The sequence below is a fragment of the Gadus chalcogrammus genome, chromosome 6 (genome assembly GCF_026213295.1).
Source record: "Gadus chalcogrammus isolate NIFS_2021 chromosome 6, NIFS_Gcha_1.0, whole genome shotgun sequence".
NCBI classification, from domain to species: domain Eukaryota; kingdom Metazoa; phylum Chordata; class Actinopteri; order Gadiformes; family Gadidae; genus Gadus; species Gadus chalcogrammus.
The window spans coordinates 20,564,024-20,586,630 of record NC_079417.1 but is presented as its reverse complement, the minus strand read 5'-3'; the positions used below and the strand labels follow the sequence as shown (position 1 = coordinate 20,586,630).

Genomic DNA, 22,607 nt, shown 5'->3' with positions numbered 1-22,607 from the left:
CTTGATGAGCTGAGCATATTTGAGAGCACCCGAGAGGTGGTGTTAAAACAACCCTATCTCCAATTAAAATACATTTTGAGACTTCCGTATGACGTGTTAGCCGGGCGTTTAGCTTCTTACGATACGAATGTTCATTGATTCGGCAATATGTAAAAAGTAATAGTTGTGGGTAAATGAAGGTTGCGCGTGAAAAACGCAGCTCTGCTCTGGCCTCCTCTGCGCATCTCTTCCGCAATGCGTTGCCGTTGGTGGATTCACAACACTACGTCATCGTCAGCCGCACCAGAGGCGGTGTTGCCAGATTGGGCCAGATGTCCCTTCTGGCAACTCTGGACACAGTGGTTGCAGCCCACTGCAGCCAGTGTTGCCAGACTGGGCGGGATATCTGGACCAATCTGGCTACACTGCGCACCAGCATAGTGTGGACCTGCGCGTCCCGATGGGTCCGTGGACCGAGAAGAAGGAGAAGGCTTGGCTAGCTCGAAAGTGCAACTTGTCGCAATGACCGGACCGTCCGTCTGCCCTCCCTCAGGCCACACACTGGAGCTGCGATGAAGGTCCGCTTCTGTATTTATTATTATGTTCCGTCTGTGTGAGCTCAACCCCCGCTAGTCCGATACGTGTTGTCCTGTTAGCTAGCAGCCGTCAGCTCCCGCAGCTCCTCTAATGTTGTTAGGTCGGCTGGTTAAGCTGACGGTGGGATTACTGACTCTTGAATACCCAATAACTAGATACACACAGGTAGATAAACACCGCTTAATAGACATAAATGGTTGTATGTGATCATGTAAATACATTAATTTATTATTGTTGGTTTGGCCAAGACTCTTCATAGCTACATGCAGATATCATGGAGGATGTTTGTATTGCATTTACCAGAGATAATCTTGTTAATAGTTTTTTTTTTACTGTATGATTGCTAGTGAACGCATACATAATACACATGAGCTGGACAGACTGTGCGTCGTACAGGCATTTGTTTAAACTATATTGGCCTTGATGTGTCTAGGGGCTGTTCAATTTACATTACATATTACATACATATTTTTTGCATGTATTTTACTTCTGCAATGGGAAAATGTCAACCCTTTTTCAATAAATATTCAATTTTCGTACAGTCGTTTGTGCCTGTTACATTCAAGACACCACAGATCGGCCTATTAATATTTCAGATAGTGCTGCTGTTTTTGGATCGCAAGAATCTGCCTTTGAGTGGAGCACGAAAGAACTCGAACACACAAGCCCCACCAAACACATGACGGTTTTTGTTTTGTGTTCGTCAGGCTGGGGCCTCGTCCATGTGGGCTTCATGCTGTGGTCTGCTGAATGAGGTCATGGGCACGGGGGCAGTGAGAGGCCAGCAGCCAGGCTTTGGAGCTGGTGCCGGACCCTTTCGCTTCGCACCCAGTGCGGGATACTCTACGTATCCGCCGACCGCCTCGGGGACCCAAAGTCTTGTGTGCAAAGCCTGTGGCCAGACCTTTTCTGTCTTCAGACGCAAGGTAAGGTGGCTGGACACCATTGAAGGCTGTTGGACTTCGTATCATATTAATTGTTAAAGCATTTACTTCATTTGTTGTACACTAGAATTCTGGTCAAAATACCTTAATGAGGACACATTCAGAGTTTAAATATAGAATCCTCCACTTAACCCAGCCAGCCATAGATCTAATGAATGTTATGCATGTGTAAAGATGCAGCCCATGTTTCAAAGTATTAGCATAGTTCTCTTGAGAACATGATGTTATTGGAAATGACAGTGGTATTATTTGGCTTTTCCGGTTACTGATGTTATTCTATGGGGTCTCTGATGCTTTCGTAACAAGCACTATTACATCATCAGTCCCTTACTGGCGAGGACAACATGAAGCCTCAAATAAAATGGAATACTTGTTTGTGATGCTGGCCGGCCAATATAAGTTGATGCAGAAACACCCCACTCTGGTCATAGTGAGTGTCGGTGGAGTGAAACTGCTCTTCTTGAAGCCTGAAGCTTACAAGGTGTCAACTCCAAGCTCTGGACCTCAATCCTGCTCCCATGGCATGCATGCATGCAATGATATAGCTTGCATGCTATGGGAGCATCTGTTCATTTCAGAGAGCATGAGCAGGTTCCTTTGAGGTTTGTCACTTAGAAGACATCTGTCTCTCTGACTCCACCTCTTTGGAGGAAAGAGCAGATGTGGAGGATTGAAAAAAGGCTGTAACTGTGATGACACTGACTGAAGTGCTTCCCCAAATACTCGTGTTTTGTCCTCAAAAAATGGACTATGGCCATGTTCTTAGCTATGTGACAACGGTTAAGTTCATAGATGAAACGCATCAGTCATGTAACTTCTAAACCGGCACTTAATCCGCACACTATCTTTACCTCAATCGGCTCTCTCTCTCTCTCTCTCTCTCTCTCTCTCTCTCTCCTCTCTCTCTCTCCTCTCTCTCCTCTCTCTCTTCTCTCTCCTCTCCTCTCTCTCTCTCTCTCTCTCTCTTCCCCCCCCCCCCCCACCCCCCCCCCCCTCCCCCCCCCCCCCCCCCCCCCCCCCCCCCCCCCCCCCCCCCCCCCCCCCCCCCCCCCCCCCCCCCCCCCCCCCCCCCCCCCCCCCCCCCCCCCCCCCTCATATCGTCACCAGCAGGTCTGTTGCGAGTGCGACTGCAAGAAGTGCTTCCCCAAATACTTTTGGGGAAGCCTCATAGATTGACTATGGCCATGTTTTTAGCTCCATGATCACTGTTAAGTTCATGCATGATCTGCATCGGTCGTGCACCTTCTGAACTGTCTACCTCAATCAGTTCATGCTTCACTGTGTCTCCCCCATCATCACGCACACCAGCACGTCTGCCGCGACTGCAAGAAGTGCTTCTGCTCGCTGTGCTCACTGCTCCAGGAGGGCCTGCGCGCGTGCGCCACCTGCAGCCTGCTGAGGGCCACTGCCTTCCAGCGGCCGCGGCTCATGCGGCTGCGCGTGAAGGACCTGCGGCAGTACCTGTTGCTGCGCGACATCCCAACGGACACCTGCCGCGAGAAGGAGGACCTGGTGGACCTGGTGCTCTGCCACCGCCGCTCCGAGGGGGAGGACGTCCACCAGCACGAGGCGGACCGCGCGGAGCCCCCCCACGAGGACCACCCCCACACCGCCGGCCTCCGCCCTCGCTCGCCCCCTGCGCCGCCGGCCTCGGTCGCCCCGTCGGTGTCGGAGCCGGCGGCCCTCCCCGCCCCCCCCGGGGAGGGGCCGCTCGGCAGGGGGGACAGCTCCGACAGCAACCAGGTGAGCAGCCAGGTGAGCAGCCCTACTATGGAGCATTGCCTCGTCGCAGGCAGGAAACATTAGATAGTGGGAGGAGCTTTTTAAATACCGTTTTTTTACCGTTCTTAAAAGCGCAGGGGGATGCGTTTGTTTCGGATTATTGTGCAGCCTTACATACTACCCATTAGCGTTTTGTTGCATTTGTTTCGGATTGTGGTGCAGCATTGCATACAGCACACTCATCTTAAGGTGCGTTTTTTGTATGTTGTATGTGCAGGGCAACGGCGATGCCACGTCTGTCTCCCTCCTCAACTTGGACCCTACCCCAAGTGTCCCCACTCATGAGGTGATTCATTGATTTTATCAGTCTACTTTTACGATCCTTCTTGAGGAAGTGTAAATCAAGAAGAGTGCCATGTTCAGTACAAAGTGTGTTCAACAGGGAAACATGATGAGCAGCCCCATTGTTTTACATTAAGGGCATTTAGCAGATGCTTTCATCTAAAGCGATTTACAATAAGTACATTTGTCAGAAGAAAGAGAAACGACAATATATCGCTGTTGGTACAGTAAGGATGTTCATAGAACCAAGTGCCACGCACTTCGAATTGCAAGGTTAACCCTTTCCCTGTTTACAACAAAGATAGCTAGGATAAGATGCTACTCAATGCTAAGTACTATTTTTAAATGCAAGGATGTACAACCTACAATAAGTGCATACATTAAGTACTAGGGCGTACAACATACAATAAGTGCATAAGGGGTTGGAGGGGGTAAGGGGGAGGCTATGCAGAGTCTAGGTGAACTCTATATAAGTGAGTCCTGAGTCTTTTGCGGAAGGTGGTGAGCGCCTCGCCGCCTCTGCAGAGACCTTCCATAGGACTCACGTGTTGGTGTGTGGGCCCCTCCCCCTCCCAGGTGACCCCCCAGGCGCGGAGGCGGGCCCGGGCCTCGCTGTCTGACCTCTCAGGGGCACGGGACATCGAGAGCCTGTCGGTCCGGCAGCTGAAAGAGATCCTGGCCAGGAACTTTGTCAACTACTCTGGGTGCTGTGAGAAGTGGGAGCTGGTGGAGCGGGTGAGCCGTCTGTACCGGGAGACGGAGGAGAACCGGAGATCAAGTGGGTGCTGCCGTCCTCCCATCCTGTGGCTCAGTGCTGTGCTACCATGTTTTGGATGCATTGTTATGTGTGGGGCTGCACGATATATAAAGTTTTCGTATCAAACTCTATCAGTCTGATATAAGACTTTTAATCGGATGTAAAGGTTCTTGCATACAGTTCGTTGCTAGGGAGTGACATGCAGGCTCTGGATGCACAGCGAACCACCGATCATGTTGATCATTTACGATCTGACAACCAAAGACGTCTTAGAAAGCCCCCGCTAGTCATGGAGCAAAGCTTCAAAATGAGCAAGCAAAAATAATTATTTCCAAATTGAAAAACGTCAGTTGTATGAACCATTTTGGTTACAGAAAAGACGACGTTGACCAAAAAACTGTACTTTGTCCAGAGTGCATTGTAATTGTTGCCACAACAAAAGGCAACACGACAAAAAACATCCCCACTTAATTCGGCAACATAACGCTCTGTATAACGACTATAAAACGCTACAATATCACCCCAATCATTTTACCATGAAGGAAAAATATAAGAATTTTTGTTATTTTATTTTATTTTTTTGTCATAATCGCAATACGTATCGCAGAAGACAATATCGCAATACGATTTTTTTTCCTATATCGTTCGGCCCTGGTTGTGCGAGTGTTTTGTTTTTTTGTTGACTTAAGAGACCGTGAAAAAATATATTTTCTTAAATACTATTTTTTCAAAGGTACAACCTGTAATATTGACCCAGAGCATTTCAAATGGGAACTGCTCTCTAAATTCACAAATCTAAATACTGGAAAGAGTGGTCTCACTCGGGTTGCCAGGTTGAGACTCTGTACGAATAAAGTCTGAAGGTGAGCCGAGTGCAACATCATATTTTGAGAAGAGCGCAGTTATTGTATTTGGACAATGACGAGCGACAGCCAGTCCTACGCTGTAAGTTGATCAGCTGATGTATTTGTTTGCAAACCAGCTCATGTGGCAAACCAAAACCAACGGCCCAACAGGGAAGTGACATTTCAGAAGAGAACTTACTGTCTGTTCTATTGTGGTCAGAGAAGCCGATATTTAGACAAAGCATGTTTCCTCAATATTTGATGACATAACATGGCCCTTTTAGGATCTTGGACAATACAATTGTTACATATTGTACCTTTTTTAAATGTCATGCTTTGTACTGATCATATGCACTCCAATACTTACCTGGATAACAGTAATTATTTAATTAGCATAGTTAGTAAAGATGCAATTACACATATATAAATTCCAAGATAAGTCATATTTATTAATATCTTAATAATATCCCATTGGTGTTACAATTTTGAACAATGCTAACAGCCATCTTCTATTTCTTCAGTGGACAACCTGAGTGCTGCTGTGACTGCAGGTAAGAAGCAGCTTGTGTTCTACATATTTAGTGTGTGTTCGGTAGATCCTAATGAGCATGCACTGTAAATCCTATATTTATATATCAATTTTATTCTAATTTCCTTTGGAAACTTCATTTCCTTTTTCTATTCAAATAGAACCATATATTTTAACCTTTGCAATAATGATGGCCTCTTTATATTATAGCTATATTAAATTCCTGCTGTCATCAATATAAGATGCATTGTAAGATTGCACTTTATTAATCCAAAACGGGGAAGTGCAGCAAAGTAGTGAGCATTAAAAGCTAAATCAAATGAAATTAAGAATAAAAGAAAGATCACATGTAAAAATGGCTGTCCAGGATTGTCGTTCCATCCCAGAATCTCAGCGGGGGTCAAAAAGCCTAAACACTAGAGACTATGCTTGATCTCTTAACCCTTCCCTGACCTTAACTGTACACCAGTGATGGGATGTCTGATACTCATTGTACACCAGTGTAGGGATGGCTGATACTGACTACACCACTGAAGGGTTGACTGATACTCCGTGTACACCATACTAGGGATGACTGATACTGACTACACCAGTGTAGGGATGACTGATACTGACTACACCAGTGAAGGGTTGACTGATGCTCACTGTATACCAGTGTAGGGATGACTGATACTGACTACACCAGAGAAGGGATGACAGACATGCTACCGCTTTTATACACTGGTTGATCACTTGATCCCAAAGCGCCACCTAACCTGGACTCTTGCTTTACCTGTCCCACCCACTAGTGGTGGCGTTGCCTCCCCCTCCTCCTATCTGCAATGGTGTCCTCGGAGGTAAGGCACTATGGCTCAAAAGGCTCACTGCGTGCTGGTCTTCATGTGTGTCCATCTCTGTGATTGGCCCCCTCTCATCGTCTTCCACTGACCATCACCGCTCCTGGCCGTCACGCTCACTGAACAGGGCCTTCATTCATTCACTGTCCCAGCAGAAGCTTTTGTTCCTCTGTCAAGCCCTTCCATGATTGTTGGCGCTTTTTGCCATTGACCTCTTGTTGGTTGTTTAGCAGCTGCTGTTATCGAGTGACCGAGGTCAAACTGAGAACAAGCTAAACATTAAATCAATATTGGAGGAAGTGCTAAACAACAACAACAACAACATCAACAAGTGATGCTGATCACAGTGCTAATAGGGATCAGAGAAAGACGGGATGGTAACAATACATTTGTTTCGTCAAGCTGTCTACATTTTGACTTTCCTTTTGCATCAGAAGTTGAGAAGTCCCTGAATGATATCTCCCCCTGCTCACAACAAAGTTCATGTAGTCATTGATAAAATAGAAGACCTTTAGAATCACATTACCATGCAGATCCTAACAATGAAGCTTCTTCACTTCACTCATTACAGATCAGTCAAAGAACAATAAGTGGTTGTAATGGATGTCAAAGAAAATGCTATTCCTTTTTCTGCTGCAGTGGGGCTTTTGGTTAGGCTGACCTATCCACATCTGAGCGAACAAGCTTCACGGAGAAAATACCAACTACAACTCCGCTCGCTCTATCTCTCTATGGCGATGGCATGCCACCCCATGAAAGCATCCTCATGACACCCTCCCTCACATTGCTCTTCATCAGGCTTTTCTATATCGTCCAACCAACTCCTATCTGTTGTTTGTTCTCTCTCCCCCCCCTGCAGATGTCGACAAGGCCAGGCTGTCCAGCCAAGACGACCACCTGTGCCGTATCTGCATGGATGCCGTGATCGACTGCGTGTTGCTGGAGTGCGGTCACATGGTCACGTGCACCAAGTGCGGCAAGAGGATGAGCGAGTGTCCCATCTGCAGGCAGTACGTGGTTAGGGCCGTGCACGTCTTCAAGTCCTGAGCTTCCACCTCACAGCGGGGCCATTCCTCACCTCACCTCGGAGGTACGGCCATCGCCGCAGGGCCTCCTGGGAAGAGCATCCCAGCCCCTGATTGAACCGCCGGGTTTACGTTTGGTTTCCTGCGTGTGAGTGAGTCCCCTGAGCGTCTGTGGTCCCTGTCGAGAGACGAAGATGAAGATCTGTCTGTATTTGAGAATATATATATATATAATAACTTTTACAATAATCAATATAATGGAAAATTGTTGGTGGAAATGGAATTGATTTAGCTGATGTAATGTCGATGTTGGTTTCAGAATTAGGACTTTGATTGAAGGAATCCACAAAGAGAAGTAATGTAGAGTCTGCTCCTTAATGAGTCAACTAACCCTATTGATAACTTGCTATTGAAAATGTGCTTGCTCCTGAATGTGTTATTTCGTTTAAAATCATAATCCTACAAATAACAACCACTTGAATGAAGAATGTGTGGTTCTCAGCCCAGCTCAGTCTGTTTGAATGCCGCTCTTCACTATGCCACTGAGCCACAGCCACCGGATCAGTCCTCTACTTCCTGCTGCAACCGGAGCACTGCACACCTTAATGTGAATCACAGCTGAAACCCTGCTGACCTGCACTGCAGGCTTCTAACAATATAAAGGACCTGGAAGGGGCAATTAAACCAGGTGCCAAAAATACCTAAAGGGGTTATGTTATGCCACCAGGTGTGGGATGAGCCCTTACAAGCCGTTTGAAAATCAGTATTTTACTGTGATTTTAGTTATATCTCAAGTGGTGTCCACCTAGATGTATGCGGGATAGATCTGTCTACCAGCCTACCCAGTGGACTTAAGCAGATGGTGATATCTACCCAGCATACATCTAGGTGGACTCTCCCACTTGTGATGTCACTAACACAAAGAAAAGGGCATAATTTTAAACGGCTTGTAATGGCTAATCACACTCACACCTGGTGTCATAATATCACCCCTTTTTGTCCCGACAGTCCAGGCCACGGTTGGTTGGTAGTGGTATGCTGGAAAGCACCTTCCGATTTGTACTCATTCTGTGCTCGTTTCACCAATGCCATCATTCCAGCGCAACCCATGACCCAATGACCTTAGCCGGGGCATCAATGCTTAAGAGTTTGATGCACCAATGGCAGTCGCCCCAGCCTTCAGGGTTTGCAGAAAAGCTAATTATTTACATTACCAATACATTGGTAGTTTAAATAATTAAAATATCGATACCTAGTGTATCAATACCTAGAATGCAAAACAGAGTTTTGCATTCAAAATTTGTAGATTTTCTTTTTGTTCAATATGGGATATATTCTGATGAGGGAATGGTAAAGGGATGCGTTATTTATGTGCTTGGTTTCATTTTTAGTGATCCCTGCATAACAGTGAAAGCCTAAAGGTCTTTTGAGTGATGGTGTGCCACACTCGGTGGCCCTGTCTCCAGGTCACTGCCCTCAGAAGACACATCACATGGAGCAATATGCCGTCGCCCTATGGCCACCGTTTCAGCCCCTCATTGATCCCCCAACCATACAATACAACCGTAGTGCTAATTCACTTTCTTTTACTGTTTTAAAACGACGGTCAATTAGATTTTTCTCAGTAGTCTTCCATTTGTTTTGTCTTATGCACCGTGAAGGGAATTGGTAACATTGTTGTTTTTCTGTCCATTTATTACACATTGTAAAAAGTATAAAATATATACATAAATATATATATATATATAGCTTTGAGTTTACTGGCAGCTGTGGTACTAACTATACATGAAAAAAGTGACTTGCGGTACAGTTATACAAAACCATATCACTGAGATGTACAGATATATTTTTTCTATTTGATTTCAAATGTGTAATATCAGATTAACTTTGTGTTTGAGAGTCTCGCTCTAAATGTTCCCTACGCTTGGAAAAACCAGCAAGACTTGGCACTGTTGGGTTTGCCACGTGGGGAAAAGGATTAAAAATATTTAGCACACACACCTACCTCCCCAGGTGAACCAATATGGGCGTGTTTTCTCCCCTCCTTGTTAAATGCAGTCTTCAGTCTAATCCATGGTGCTGTCTGAAGGCGTGTCATGTGGTCGGTGACAGTGGCTGAGCATGTCGCCCTTTCCTTCAGACTCTGTACAACAGCCGGTATTTGTATTTGGGAATGTTACAACTTTTTATTTTGGTAATTAAAGATTTTAATAAACATTATTGCATTGCATTTTTTTAAGGGAAAGGCCAGTGCGAATACATTACTGATCGTATCTGAATTAAGTATTCAACACTGGTACAAGTGACATATTTTAATGAAATATCAGAACAGGGATGTTTTGGATTTACAAATATAAACAAGGTAAGCACATTCACGTGGGGTAACTGGAGTTATTTGAGCACAATACAAATCCCCACAAAAGGCCAAAATATAAAAAACTAGTACAAAATGTATAAAAAAGCAAACCGATGAAAACCTGTTGCACTTAAAGTGCTTTTGACGTGTGTTTTTTTGTTTTATCTGTATGGTAGCATCACATGGATGTGGTTTCACTGAAAATAGTGACCCTGGCCAACAGGAGTGTTTAGTCAATCAAGGCCTAACTGTCTTATAAAGGGCACAGAGCGTACTTTCAACAGTACTTTCCTTTATAGTAGACACCCCACATCTGGTATCTAAATATAGGCTCAAACTAGAATACAAGTATTTGCAGATATGTTAGCCAATTCTGTGTGAAACATGTATCAAATATGACACACTGAACAAAACAATAAATACAGAATACAAATCAATAAGTTAAAGTTGAAGATACAGGCAGATCTGACCCCCCAACACAGTCATTAGAGAAGACAATTCCTCTCAGTAATGGACATATATTCTAGTTTTTCTTTAAGTATATTTATGGAAATACATTCTGGATATTCAATAAGTATTTGTGATAAATTATTCAGATATCCATTACTGTACATGTGTTTTGCCTGTCCTGACAATCATAATTTCTGAAACACAATTTCAGAAACACTAATTTCAGAAACATAAGAGACATAGTTGTTTTCAAGGCTAAGTGAAAAATAAAGGGACAATATTTAGCTCAAATACATGCTTTATAATATATTCGGGAGAGGAAAAAGTTTCAGAAAGACAGGCTAAACTCATAAGACAACTTGTATAAAAATAATTTCCAAAATGTAAAGAAACAAAAAACAAATGCCGCCAGACTCTCAATTACAAGCAAATAAAAAAGAACGGGGTTCCCCCTAAAAACACAAAAACATGCATCTTCCAACCCTCCTACCCCAACCTGTGTCTGTCCAGCGCAAAAGGAGTCCGTCACAGATTGAAGCCCCCAGAATTGAACACGCTTGAGGAGTTCAATCGGCGTCACATCTCAGCAAAACAGGATATGATAGAGAGTAATCCCAAACTCGTTTTCTTCCACTTAGTGCAAATACAGTGTCTGTGTCCACGTTGGCAATCCGGGGAGAACTAGCTGATCTTCTGCAGCAGTCTCTCCTCCTTCAGACCGAAGGGCACGCTCACAGACATCTCTGCGATGAAGCGCTCGCAGGCCATGCTGCTCACCTGCTTGCAGTAGCGCAGGTCGATCTGGCAGATGCTGCCGCAGCGCTTGAAGAAGGTGAGCGAGTGGTCCGTCACCCGGTTACACACTGGGGAGCACAGATCGGTTAGGATGAGGCACAACGTTTCAACCATAAATCAAAGTGCAAGTGTGGTTTTATTGTGCCCTATTATATCACACAATACCAGCTCCTAAATTGGAGAAGCTATTTTCCTGACATTTACATACTGTAACCAAAGTCACCTTCTCGTTAAATGCTCAAACTTAATTTGCAAATACACAAATGGCTGCGCGGGGTTCGAGGGCCTAAAGGGCATCAAGGTCAGAAGGACATGAGACAGGGAAATCAGAGGATGGGTCATTCGACAGTGTATAGCCTCTTCAGGGTGAACAGGTACCCCATCCTCCCACAGATCCCCCCCGTCCCCCTCATTCGGCCTGGCTCACCTGACAGGTTGATCTCGGTGAGCGAGTCCCGGGTGGTGGTGCCAGCGGCGGTCAGCAGGTTGACCGACTGGTCGTTGACGTGGTTGCAGTAGCTAAGGTCCAGGCGCGCCAGCTGGGGCATCTGGCGGCTGATGAGGCGCAGCGAGCTGTCCGTGATGTCCAGGCCCGCCAGCCGCAGCTCCACTACGTTGCGCAGCTTGCAGCGGTTGTCCAGCTGGCCTGACGGGACGGAGGGGCAGGATGGGGGAGAGTGTGAGTAGGTCTCAGTGTGAGGGCTCCCTCCTCTGAGCCCAAAGGCTTCTCTGTAGTTCTAAACTGAGAACCTCTGTGCTGACTGCCTCTGTGTCCAATGCAACCTGCGTTTGGAGCCCATCCAGAGATTAGTGGGTCCAGAAGCAGCTTAGCTTGAGTGAGTTCCAGCAGGAACCTCTTCCAACATGGACTGGTCAACACACATGCTGAACAGTTGTTTCCCCATCTCACACACACACACACACACACACACACACACACACACACACACACACACACACACACACACACACACACACACACACACACACACACACACACACACACACACACACACACACACACACACACACACACGGTGATGGGCTACCTGGTCGGTTGTCCGTGGGGGGGGACAGCAGGTCCCTCATCTGGGCGTCCTTCAGGCCCTCCACCCATTGGACGTCAAGCATGCGGAGCAGCGGGCAGTTGGAGGTGCAGAGGGCGGACACCGCCACCCAGGAGCACCCACAGAGCTTCAGCACGCGCAGGCCTGAACCCCCCCCCACACACACGCACACAGGAGTCAAAACAGGTCCTTTTGCACAGGAAACGTCTTCTTGTCTTGTGAATGGATTGTGTTAGCTTTACATTCCTGACACGACTAGTATTGAAGGCACAGGAGGGCGCGTTTGTTATAATAACGACAATAGTACTAGTTATAATAATCCTAATAAAGAAGTCATGTCACATATTAAATAAACCATAATAATGGTAACCATTAATGTTAAGAAATCCACCAGGATCTACCTGATAACATACATGTTCCCTAGTCTCTCACACACACACACACACACACACACACACACACACACACACACACACACACACACACACACACACACACACACACACACACACACACACACACACACACACACACACACACACACACACACACACACCTGGCAGCCGGTTGATGAGCCAGCTGAGCTGCTTCTTAGAGATGTTGGTCCAGCTGAGGTCGAGCGAGGCGGGCTGCCGGCGGATCACCCCGCTCAGCATCAGCGGGGTGATGGACGTGCAGCGGTTCAGGTCCATGGTGGTCCACAGCCGCTTGTCGCAGCACCTGACAGACGGACGGACAGGTCAGACCCAATAATGGGACAACTGACGGGCAGGCACCTCACGGTATGCCACTCGAGAGGTTCAGCCATACGAGGTCAACACACCAGGTTGTATTAGGGTATTGAATGTTTTATGAACAGAAATACCATTTGTCATTAAGAAGACCTCTGAAAGGTTTACTACTACTGCTACACAACAGGTCCAACCACTTGACATCCACACCTCATTTACTATTTATATCACATTCTTCTCCTGGTTTCTGTGTAACGCAAGGAATCAATTCACCACTGTTGCGTCAACTGCAAGTCATGACCGACCCTGAAAGGCGTAATAAAAAAAGATCATGGCATCAAGTGTGAGCGTGATTAGCTATTACAAGCCGTTTGGAAACTGACCACCTCCTGTGCTTTACTGATATTACAAGTGGGAGCGTCCACATAGACAATCACAATATCAGCTACATACAGTCCACTGGGTATGCTGGTGGACTGGTCTATCCAGCACACATCTAGGGGGTCACTCCCACTTGTGATGTCACTACAACACAGCAAAAGGGAGGTTTTCCAACAGTTTGTAATGGCTGATCACACTCGGGCCCGGTGGCACAACATCACCCATTATAACAACCGTTATAACAACAACAACCACAACAACCACAACAACAACAACAAAGGGGCGCCAGCGCAACACAAGACTCTACCAAACGTAATTCCAAAGGGTCCGCACAGGAGATCCCCCCCCCCCTCCCACTGACATACCATCCCCACAAGATTCGAGCGCCGCGGCGTGCTCACCATCTGTTCCACGTCTTGCAGACCCGCATGCAGGCGCACAGCTCCTTGTGCGAGAGGAAACCAAACACCCTCATCCACAGCTCCCGCTGCAGCACGTGGGTCCGGCCCTCCCTGGTGGGCAGCCGGTCTGGCGGGGGGCTGATGGGGGGCGGCCGGATCACGTGGCGCTCCATCTGCACGCACTTGGGCGGTGAGTGTGGCGGCAGCGGGCGGGTGGTGGGCGTGCTGCGGTTGAAGCCCAGCGGCGTGATGGGGCTGGGGTAGAAGTGGCGCAGCTCCCAGGGCGTGCCGCCGTTCATCTCCTTGGCGCGGAGGTGGGCCCGCTGGTCCCCCAGGTCGCCGCCGTGGTGGCGGAAGGGCTTCTTGGGCTCCTCGTTCTCGCTCTCGGGCTCCGTCTTGAAGGGCTGGCGGTTCTCGTTGGCCAGGCAGTCCTCCGTCTTCTGGATCTCCTGGTTCAGGGCCTTGCTCAGCTCCCGGCTCAGCTCCTTGTTGGGCAGCCGCCGCTTGCGCCGCACTTTGGGCCGCGGGCCCTTCTCAGGCGTCTCGCTGCCCCCCTCGCTGCTGGGGCCCGCCTGCGGGGAGCTGCAGAGCGACTGATCGCTGTCGGCCACCGGCGTCTTGACGGGCGGGGGCAGCAGGTCCGCCTTGTGCTCCTTGTCGTCCGCCTCGTCCCCGGGGCGCCCGCGTCTCTCCGCCACCGCCGAGCGGTAGTGGGGCTCCTTGTCTTCTTCGTCGTAGTCTTCCTCCTCCTCCTCCTGGTCCTCCTCTTCCCTTTTGATCTGATGCAGGAGTTTGGGGAAAAAGGGCTCGTCCGACCTTTCCTGTGGGGAGGAGAAACAAAGGGACAACGTTACCAACGCAACAACCTCCGGAAGCGTCTTAAAGTCACCGGCTTTTTGACGTGGAAACACCAGACCTACCTTCTTGTTGACGCCCAGGTCCTCGTACTCGTCCTCGTCAAAGAGCTTCCTCTTCTTCCTCAGCTTCTCCTCGAAGCGGGGTCGGCTCAGGCCACTGGGGGACAGCATGGGGGGCTGCCGGTGGTGCAGGACCTCCTCCGGCCGGTACCTGGGCGTCTCCTCCCGGTCGGGGCGCTTCTTGGGGGCCTGGGCCACCAGGACCTCGCCCCCCTCCTCCTTCTGGGGCCTCTGTTCCCGCAGCAGAGAGCCCGGGAGGTTGGAGGCATACTTGAATCCTGGGCCTCTTTTTTGCTTACATACCAGAGGGGGGGAAACGGAGAGAGACAACTTTATACCTTCAGCCTATCGCGAACCGGCAGAGCCACCGGCGCTGAGGGCTACGTGGGGAGTGGAACCTACATCAACAAACAAGCAATCTGCTGGATTCTGTCAAAAGCGTCACACAACACCATGAGGGCATACACATCTTGGCAGAGAGTGGGCCCAGTGGGAATCGAACCTGCAGACCCTGGCAGGGATAACCCCATGCCTTACCAGTCGAGACGCGACCACCTCAGTGGTGGATAAGTAAAACCAGCATTTAACACATGCTTAGGCCCAACCGAACGCTAAACTAACACTCCTTCGAGGCCACACCAACACAGAGTTGCTGCTAGACCAGAAGGTATTGATAAACACCTCAGTTTACAGCAAGGGGCTGTCACTCACATCACCAGCCAATCAGAAGCGCATGCACTAGGCCGGATCTTAGTAACTGGAGAGGATGCTGTCCTGGATGTTTGATTTTGACTAATAGTTCATTCAAAACACGTAGCCTGGAGTCCTCCACCTTTGCATCGGTAATATCATACTGCCAGAAGCGGAGTGGACTCTTTCCTGATCCGACTGAAAGGCTAAAGAGTGAAAACAGAACCCTGACCAAAACACCTTTATGTTGGTACTTACTTTTCCTGTTTTCCCTGCATGGTTGCACTTGGGGCATTCCCAACAGTTGGGCAGTTCATCATTCACCACACCCGTAGCGTCGCTCACCTGGGGGAATAAACAGCAGGAAAGATCATCAACTACACTGCGCCTGCTCTGGATGAGCCCGTTTCCATCGCTCCCGGATGAGTTCTGACCAATGAGGGCCTAATTTATCTGAGGAATCTATTTTGCCCGTCAATCCCGGGTGGGAGAAATGCACCCCTTCTCAGTGTAGGTAAACGTAGGGAGGGAGGTAGCAGAGAGCCTTATTAAGAAGAATTAAGATGAACAAATGTGTTGGGTACTGCCGTGCTCTACTGCTCTTTGTTCAAATCAAACTGGTTAAATATCCCGTGGCATGAAAATTTCACTTCCTGAGGTTTTCTAACATTAATAGTCCCCCTAGCCTCCCCCAGTAGCTAGAAATGTTGTTGGGTGTAAAACGAGCACTAGGCATTTTGCTCCACCATTGAAAAAATGAAGTTCAGATGCGGCGTTTTGGAGTTTTCCCTGTATGTCGTCATAAGGGGAGATGCATCCTCCCCCTTCTCTGCATTGCCAGCCCAGTGAATTTGGCCTGCCAATGAGACACGACCGTGCGAGCGCCACATGTGTGTGTGTGTGTGTGTGTGATTACACACACTGTAACGCGAGTGTTGTACACTTCTTTGTTATTTGGATAACCGTTCTGCTGTTGGTGTTATGGCGCATAACACGTCGGTTCTTTGACGTCTCTGGTATTTCCACAATCTGGTATTTGGGGAATCGTCACTATGTGACTTGCTTGTAGTCGCGCTTACTCTGCAGCACGGCTGAATTTGGGGAACGTCTTCAAATACTGTGTTAGGAGCCCACTAATATCTATATTAAAGCATCCATAAAGTAGCATGCCATGGGACCTTTAAGCCTGGCCTGATCTAAAATAATTCCTGTGATTGACACAAGACACGTGTCAAAAGATGACACATATCCTCGCAATGGATGCCTATGGGGGATAAAACAGTCAATCAAAATAATGTATAGTAAGTATAGTGAGTAACTGCTGTGTTCATTATGACTACGCGGTCTAAGGCCTCTGAGTCAGTCCCGTGAGTCAGCCTGAACAAAGCATAGGGTCAACTTCCGGGATGCCTTTTGTGTTACTGTAACACATACACACACAAACATGTGTGCCAGGAGAGAGTGTGGAATGCCCGTGCTGTGACTCATCGGTTTTCTGGGTGAGAGTCAAAGACAGACTACACTCCCAGACACGCCCCTCCCGTCCTCACCTTGAGACAGTTGGGGTGGACGATCTCGTTGCAGATGGAGCACTCCATTAGCATGAAGTTGAACTTGTCCTCCTCTTCCTCCAGTGTGTCCTCCTTCCCCGCCTCTTTGCACACCACACACACCGCCGTGTGGGGCAGCACCGGCTGATGGGACACATGCACACACATACACACACGTTGTTTATTGAATCCTTGAGGTGTGAATGATGAGCGGTCTCAATGAACCACGGGTGTCCAGCCCACCTCCCCCCCTAGAAGACAAACAAAGTATAACTCCACATAACCTACTTCAATAATCAATGAAGTGCTCTCGTAGAGCGGGCATTGTCCCCATCTCTGTTAAGTGCTCGTCTTTGACCGCCGGTCGGGACTCACCGCGATGCACTGACGCATTATGCACGACTGCTTCATGCGCCCCGGCCCCCCGAACTTCTTCATGTCCTTGCAGAAGTGGCACTCGCCACACTCTGTACGCAGGCACGCCTCGCACTTCCTGCATCGCGTCCGCCGGCGCCGCGCTCCCGAAGAGTTGCGGTTGGACGGCAGCTTGATGGCCGCCGACGTTCCCACCTTGGGCTTCGGGCGATTGGCCGCCCGTTGCTACGCACACAAGACAAGAGAAGCAGAGACAGAGAGAGGGATGTTTCAGTATGGCTCCGAGCACAAGGGAAAAATGTAGTAAGACACAAGGTCTATTTCTCAGTTTCTTTCCTAATCAGACCCCCAAACCAGGCAACGTTCCCCTCAAATGACCCCGACCACAAACTGATCGTCCTTTACCCCCCCCAGGCGAGGATCTAAACACTCCCTACATGACACATTCTCCAACTTCCCATTTCCCATGGAAGAACACGGAGACAGGACTAGGCACGCCCCATCGGTTCTGGGATTCCCGCTGCAGGAAGAATCATTTCCCTGGCAACGCATTGCCTCACTAGTGGTAATCCAGAGGTGCGACGCAGCCGATATGGGCCATATTAACCAAAAAGAAAAATATACCAGGCTGTCTCGGTCTCACCAGGCCTTATGTTGGACTGGGATCATTTTAGTTGCTGCTGGTCTCTGGCAGGGAATGCAAAGCAGGGGCATTTGTTGCCATGGCAAAGATGAATGCAGTTAGTTATTTTAAGATAATGAAACAACCCAGTCTTCCCACCGTTCATAATGATAAATCACCCACATTGTGGTTAAAAACACATTTACAAACACGTCGTGCCCGTTGTCCACTATGAAAATCCTTATTTGACACGCAGTGTATTTAGAAAAAAATAAGTAAATAATTAATACGACCTTAGCATGAGAACATTCCAGGCTAAATTCAAATCCAGGCCGATTTGTTTACATCAAAGTACCAAAAGAGAGGGAACATCCAGTCCTGAAATCAGGGCCACTCACAAAGGAGCCTCTTATTTGGGTGTATACATTTTATTATGCTTTTTCTTACTTAATTTCTGTTTCCTGCACTTTTGCTCAGATTGACTTTGGTACACAAAATCAACGTGATGAATCACATTGTCCAAGCCCGGCAGCTTTGTTTGCAAGACTATAGAAACAAGTGTGATGACATATCTTGATAAATAGACGAGATGGAAACTCCTTGGGATGACCAGGAAAAACATAGAAGCATGTTTATTTACACTGGTAGTGGCTACTTGTTTCCCATTAGACGCTTGTTCAAAACAACAGCACAGCAAGGAGCTGTAGGTGACCAAACATAATGAGTCAAGGTGGAGCACCACTCCATTCGAGAGACGTCTTCCTCAGAGTGCCCTATTCCACTAAAACTCAAATCTGAAACATACAAGAAGTTGAGTCATGGGGTCATGTTCCTATTTTTATGAACTATATTGTGAAATAAATAACTAAGACAGAGGGTACTAGTATACGAATGAGCAGGAAGCAGCAGATGTTTTCGAATTCTGAACCATGAGGGCAGTTTCCATTTAACATTTTTCTTACTGTGCCGAAGGTTTGGAGACATCAGCAGAAGACATTATGAGGGTGAACAGCTACACCTGCCCCCCCTTGTATAATACATAACAAGTGTTCATAACATTCATCATCATCATCCTTCCAGTTGGACTGTGTCAACATCTTGCACCCCTCGCCAAACATCTGTGCCCAGGGGGCTTTTTAGATTAGGTCTATTTGGAAACAACTGCTAAGCAATATCGGTGAAAGGCCTCTTTGGTTTCTCTATCCACTCCGGCATTTTCATTTTAGACTCAAGTTGTAGATTATTTCCTTAAACCTTTGTGTCTTAAATCACTAAATCAACATCACAACTTAAAACCAGAACAGAAGAACAGTCAGTGGCTATTATTACAGATATTGCTCGGAGGCAAGAGATCAGCTGACCTATAGTTACAGTAACTTGAGTGAGTAATACTTAAGGAATTTTGAGATTTATTTGCCTAGCGCTTATTAAAAAATACAACAGCACGGTCCATTACTTATGTTATGCGTGTTAGCATCCGTCTGAATTTCGCTGGAAAGTCATATAGCTCCCTGTTTGACTGACTGACACACACACACAAACAGAAAATATTACATAAGTTTAACAAACCGGTACCTCCACACTGTTGATTTGTTACAACAGGGGAGTGGTACTGCATTGCATTGCAATGCCATCTATTAAATGCGAAAACAAATTATGCATTTCCTCAAAAGATAACACGGGTCTGATGATCATTATGGGCTTTTTGTTGACCTAACAGCCAAAGTGCTGTAAGAGCCACCTCATTGTTCCTGCTCCCCATCCCCCTTCAGTTCCTGCTTCACAACACTGAAGCCTGCAGCTCTCTTAAAGGCGCAGTGGGGACTTGGTGGAGCGCATATGGGGGGGAAAGCAGACAACACAACAAGGTTCCCCAGGCCCAACTACTGCGCTTCAACGTAAACATTCAAATCGATGCTATGGCCCGGGCTGAAGGAGAATGTTTTCCTAAAAGCCAAAGGGGTTCATATAGAGTCATGTCATGGCATCCGTGTGCATAACGATAACGTCGCCATCAGTCAGGCCGCGTCATAGACGACTATATTAAGACGGGTCACTGCGTGCTACAACCAAAGGCTGAAGGAAAATTATCTAGTGATCTCCAGGTGTGTACCAATGTAAACATAATTCGGATATTAAGCTATTATCCTCAAACATGAGTCTTGTGAAACGGGTATTCAAATGCATCTTAATTGCTCTAAATAAGGAAAGATGCGCTTATTCGAATGAAGAGAATGTGTATCATTTACAAAAAAAGGTATCGCTATTCACACACACACACACACACACACACACACACACACACACACACACACACACACACACACACACACACACACACACACACACACACACACACACACACACACACACACACACACACACACACACAAATTGACAATACCGCAGCAGCAGCAGGCATGTTCAACAAATAATCCATGAGTACTGACCTGTTCGGCATCTGACTCATAATCCTCCTCGTCTCCGCTTAGTGAAAAGGCCATGGTGGCTCCTTCTCATCGCTGGCCCGCACAACACAAAACTAACATGGCTGAAGCCTCCGAAGCTCTGCTGCTCTGCAATCTCTCTCTCTCCGCCGACGCGCCGTCCCTCTCGCTATCTCTCGCCCTCCCTCCCCGCCCCGCGCTCACAGTCAGTGTTGCCAGATTGGGAGGGAAATCTGGCCCAATCTGGCAACACTAGCTACAGCGAGCGGGGGCCAGTGTTGCCAGATTGGCGGAAATTTCGGCCCAATCTGGCAACTCTGCACACAGGAACCAGCAGCTGCAGAGCAGCACGCAATACAAAGCAGTAAAAGCCCGATGGTAAAGCCTCATTAATATGCTCAGACAAGTTCAGGGGAGACGGGATTGGCCGGATCGACGGCGGGGCAGATGGCGTTCGGTCGTAGGGTGGCGCACAATGGATGCCGACATGTCAGACCGGAGGTGGCCTCATGTACTGCTATCAGCAAGGTTAAAGAAAGAGGGGTCGGGACAAGTCGGTGTCACCGACGGATGCTATCTGCACAGGGCTTTCTCAGTGTTTATGAGGAAATAAATGAGCTAAATGCATTGCACGTGCTTTAATGTTAGCGTGTTTCTGTTTGATAGCAGAGCGCCCCGCTGCTCGCAGAGTTTTAGTGCTCTGGGATTGATTGCTCTCTTCTCGATGAAGATCGGCTCCGTTTGGTATTAGTCGCTTCTTTAAAGGGGAACTGTGCAACTTTTTTGGCTTAATTTACATTAACATAACAGGTTAAGAGTCATTGTGATGGTTGTATAACACTTTATGGGTCGATTGGTCACTGTTTCGACTCCCTCTAGCGCATCTTGGCGGAAAAAGGGAATATGGTAGTTTCTGCCGACGACCCGCCGCCCACTCTCGCAGGAGTCTCGGGTCTCGCGAAGCACCGAATTGCTTTACGGCACTACAGACCCACAAACACAGAACCGGCTCGATATAAACACAAGTAGCGAAGGGATTGTTACATTCATCATGGATCAGCCGACTAAAAAGAGACAGAGAAACCCAATGTCGGAGAGAGAAAAGGGAGACTGACCGACATTCCAGGATTCCAGGTTCTTGTTTATTTATGCCGCTTTTCCACTGCATGGTACCAGCTCGACACGACTCGACTCGACTCGACTCAGCTCGCCTTTTTTGCGTTTCCACCGCGATCTAGTACCTCAAGTGGCTGCTTTTTCTAGTACCGCCTCGCTCTAGGTTCCAAGCGGCTGAGCCGATGCTAAAAGGTGACGTCGGCAGACGGCCGGCCACTGATTGGCCAGAGAGTGTGACGAAGTCACGAGAGCGACATGGCAACCATGCTGGTAACAGCCATAGCAGCGCCGCAGCCAACATATTCCACTTCTTCAACATGCCAGCTAATAATACGAACACGAATACCATCGCATCGATGTTCTCCATTGTTGTTATGTTGGTTCTGTCCATGTGTAGGTTACGTAGGTGTTGTTTGCGTCGCGTACAAAAATACGTCACAGCCCTTTCGCGCAGACGACCCCGCCCACGTCCCGGAGGTACTATTTGCGGTGGAAAAGCACCCGCGCTGCTACCGTGTCGAGTCGTGTCGAGTCGTGTCGTGTCGAGTCGAGCTACATGTGCGGTGGAAAAGCGGCATTAGATCGCTATTCGGATGCCTCAGATTTTTCTAAGAATGTATAGCCTATATCATGTGATATGTCCGGCTGGCCATATAATGCAGTACCCTGCACGAGAGCTGCTAGTTAGCACATGTTCGTCGGTAAGAGAACTGTTACGATACGTAAACCTACATTATAGCTTGAGCCAGGGGCGGACTGGCCATCGGGAGGTTCGGGAGATTTTCCCGAACGGCCGGACGATTTCAGGCCGAGCCGGCCGGCCGTAATTCTTTTAGTTTGTTTTTTTAAGTTTTTTTATTATAAATGTATACATATATTTTTGTTGTAAAAGATGTAAAAAAAAATGAAAAAGTTAAGTAAGCCGTGATTTGGGGTGGCCTGCTGCCGGATATTCTTACTTACAGCGCGAAACAGAGCTCTTGCCTGACGGTGAAACGGGGCCGATGTATTACTGTCAATTTAGAGGGGGGAGCACCCCCACAGTGTATGGGGGCAAAGCGAGCGGCCAAAGCAGCAGAGCAGCCGAACGGCCCCTCCCAACTTGGACTGCTCCGCGGTCTGTCATTTCTGAT

The 22,607-nt window shown here is 47.9% G+C and overlaps 2 protein-coding genes across 6 annotated transcripts; one reads left to right on the top strand and one right to left on the bottom strand.

Annotated features, from left to right (window-relative positions):
• The first annotated feature begins 391 nt into the window (after positions 1 to 391).
• rnf34a (ring finger protein 34a) lies at positions 392 to 9,820 on the top strand. Of its 4 annotated transcripts, none has more exons than XM_056591804.1 (8): positions 392 to 557; positions 1,284 to 1,502; positions 2,829 to 3,263; positions 3,520 to 3,588; positions 4,161 to 4,362; positions 5,708 to 5,737; positions 6,504 to 6,551; positions 7,411 to 9,820. In XM_056591804.1, the coding sequence occupies exons 1-8, from the start codon at positions 552 to 554 to the stop codon at positions 7,596 to 7,598; spliced, it is 1,197 nt and encodes a 398-aa protein (XP_056447779.1). In that variant the 5' UTR covers positions 392 to 551; the 3' UTR covers positions 7,599 to 9,820. The 4 variants fall into 4 exon arrangements, with proteins under 4 accessions (XP_056447779.1, XP_056447778.1, XP_056447781.1 ...); XM_056591803.1 differs by having other exon boundaries at positions 2,829 to 3,275; XM_056591806.1 differs by lacking the exon at positions 6,504 to 6,551 and having other exon boundaries at positions 7,411 to 9,819.
• Positions 8,893 to 20,512, bottom strand: kdm2ba (lysine (K)-specific demethylase 2Ba). Of its 2 annotated transcripts, XM_056591802.1 has the most exons (10): positions 20,362 to 20,512; positions 17,290 to 17,514; positions 16,915 to 17,058; positions 15,623 to 15,709; positions 14,678 to 14,977; positions 13,758 to 14,578; positions 12,801 to 12,964; positions 12,227 to 12,388; positions 11,605 to 11,823; positions 8,895 to 11,245 (listed from the first exon to the last, which is right to left on the bottom strand). In XM_056591802.1, the coding sequence occupies exons 1-10, from the start codon at positions 20,413 to 20,415 to the stop codon at positions 11,064 to 11,066; spliced, it is 2,358 nt and encodes a 785-aa protein (XP_056447777.1). In that variant the 5' UTR covers positions 20,416 to 20,512; the 3' UTR covers positions 8,895 to 11,063. The 2 variants fall into 2 exon arrangements, with proteins under 2 accessions (XP_056447776.1, XP_056447777.1); XM_056591801.1 differs by having other exon boundaries at positions 8,893 to 11,245; positions 13,758 to 14,968.
• Between the last annotated feature and the right edge of the window lie 2,095 nt (positions 20,513 to 22,607).